The 1683-nt window shown below is 30.2% G+C and overlaps 1 protein-coding gene across 1 annotated transcript in view; it reads left to right on the top strand.

Moving 5' to 3' along the window:
• The window catches only part of LOC106476528 (ADP-ribosylation factor-binding protein GGA1-like), a 15674-nt gene extending 15244 nt beyond the window's left edge, over positions 1-430 (top strand). Inside the window, exon 10 of the mRNA XM_022380364.1 lies at positions 311-430. Coding sequence (XP_022236072.1) covers positions 311-430 — 120 coding nt within the window. The remainder of the gene's footprint in view (positions 1-310) is intronic.
• The last annotated feature ends 1253 nt before the right edge of the window (positions 431-1683 follow it).

Genomic DNA, 1683 nt, shown 5'->3' with positions numbered 1-1683 from the left:
TCATGATTTTATCAGATCACCAATGTTTTTACTATTTGTTCAATCTACTCATGATTTTATCAGACCACCAATGTTTTTACTATTTGTTCAATCTACTCATTATGATTTTATCAGATCACCAATGTATTTACTATTTGTTCAACCTACTCATTATAATTTTATCAGACTATTTTTACTATTTTCTGATGTTAGTTTGATGTGACATGTGGAGTTTAAAATAAAAATGTCATCAATCATTATATGTTATTTTTAATCTGTCCATATTGAGTGATTACATTTTAGGGTTAATAATTAAAACCATAATTTTCAGACGATGAGGATCAAGCTGCAACCTCCTTCTGCCACAGATTTGCCACCTTACAACCCTATTCTACCCCCAGCAGCCATCACTCAAGTAATGCTGCTGGCAAACCCAAATAAAGTAAGTTAACTTCTATCAATCTACAATTCATCTTTTCGTTAAGAAATATTGAATAAAGAAATGTACCGTAGTTTAAGTTATTAGTTCGATCGGCTCCACTAATTGTGATATAAAGCGGGTTGTTTCAGCTTCTTGTTTCTTTTCATACTAAGTTACTAGAGTGTTTTATACATGAATTGAAGAAAGTTTATCAAAACATTCTGAAAATATCAAGGTTCTGGTTTTGGAAGATGCAGGTGTACTGTATATTAGGTTTAACATCTTGTTATACCAGAAGAGAAAGTTACAAAGTGAATGACATGTTTTTAGACTTGATTAACCCTTTTGAGACGGGTCACGGGTGAAAGGCCATGTCATCTCATTTGTTGACTCGCATTCAAAATTTTATTGAACTACTATTTCATGAATTTATATCAATAAGTTTGGTATCAAACTGTAAATTATAATTCAAATTTTAGTACTACATATTATTAAATTTCTTAATCTAAAAGCAAATATTAAAAAACACAGATAAACATTGATTTTTATGTGTCACATGGTATGTTGAATGCAGCACTGGTTCAGATAAGATGTTTGTGATGTCTAAATACTAAGTCTATAGTTTCTTACAAAATAGAAACTCAGATTACTGACATTGACAAGCTAGAATATAAAATAAAAACGTCTTATCTTTCCTATTTGTTAAGATGTGGCTCATGTAATAAATCAAACACAGTGGCACACCGCCCACCTCTTTCCATTTTTGGAAATGCTTCCTTATATACACTTACTTCTATATATGACATGAATAACCAATTTGAAGTTCAGAATGCCCCTCTAGTGGCTTTCTCAGCTAATTTAACGGGCTTGGATGCCATTTCTTTCTTTCTTTTGAATCAATATTTCAACGAGGTAGGGTGTGTCTTTAGTCTGCTCAAAATTTCATATGTTTTAGACTAAAATACATCTTAGTTACTAAACTTGATAAATGGTAGTGGAATTCTATGGTATTGATGTAGTAATTTATAATTTGTTTGGTTATTCAACTATATATATAAAACCTAAAAAAAATATTTTGTTTGATATCCTCCACGTTCAATATTTTGAAAGGCTTAGCAACCTACATCAAGTAGCAACCGAGTACAAAGATCATAACTAGAAGAGATAATTGTTTGCTTTACTTCTTTATTTACTCATCTGTGTTTTAAGAAAAATATGTTTAAGAACTTATTTCAAAATAGAAATACTCTCTATGTATAATAATGGAAATGTGACTGTATTTT

The sequence above is a fragment of the Limulus polyphemus genome, unplaced genomic scaffold (genome assembly GCF_000517525.1).
Source record: "Limulus polyphemus unplaced genomic scaffold, Limulus_polyphemus-2.1.2 Scaffold10794, whole genome shotgun sequence".
Classification (NCBI taxonomy): Eukaryota; Metazoa; Arthropoda; class Merostomata; order Xiphosura; family Limulidae; genus Limulus; species Limulus polyphemus.
This window is presented reverse-complemented; position numbering and strand designations above follow the sequence as displayed.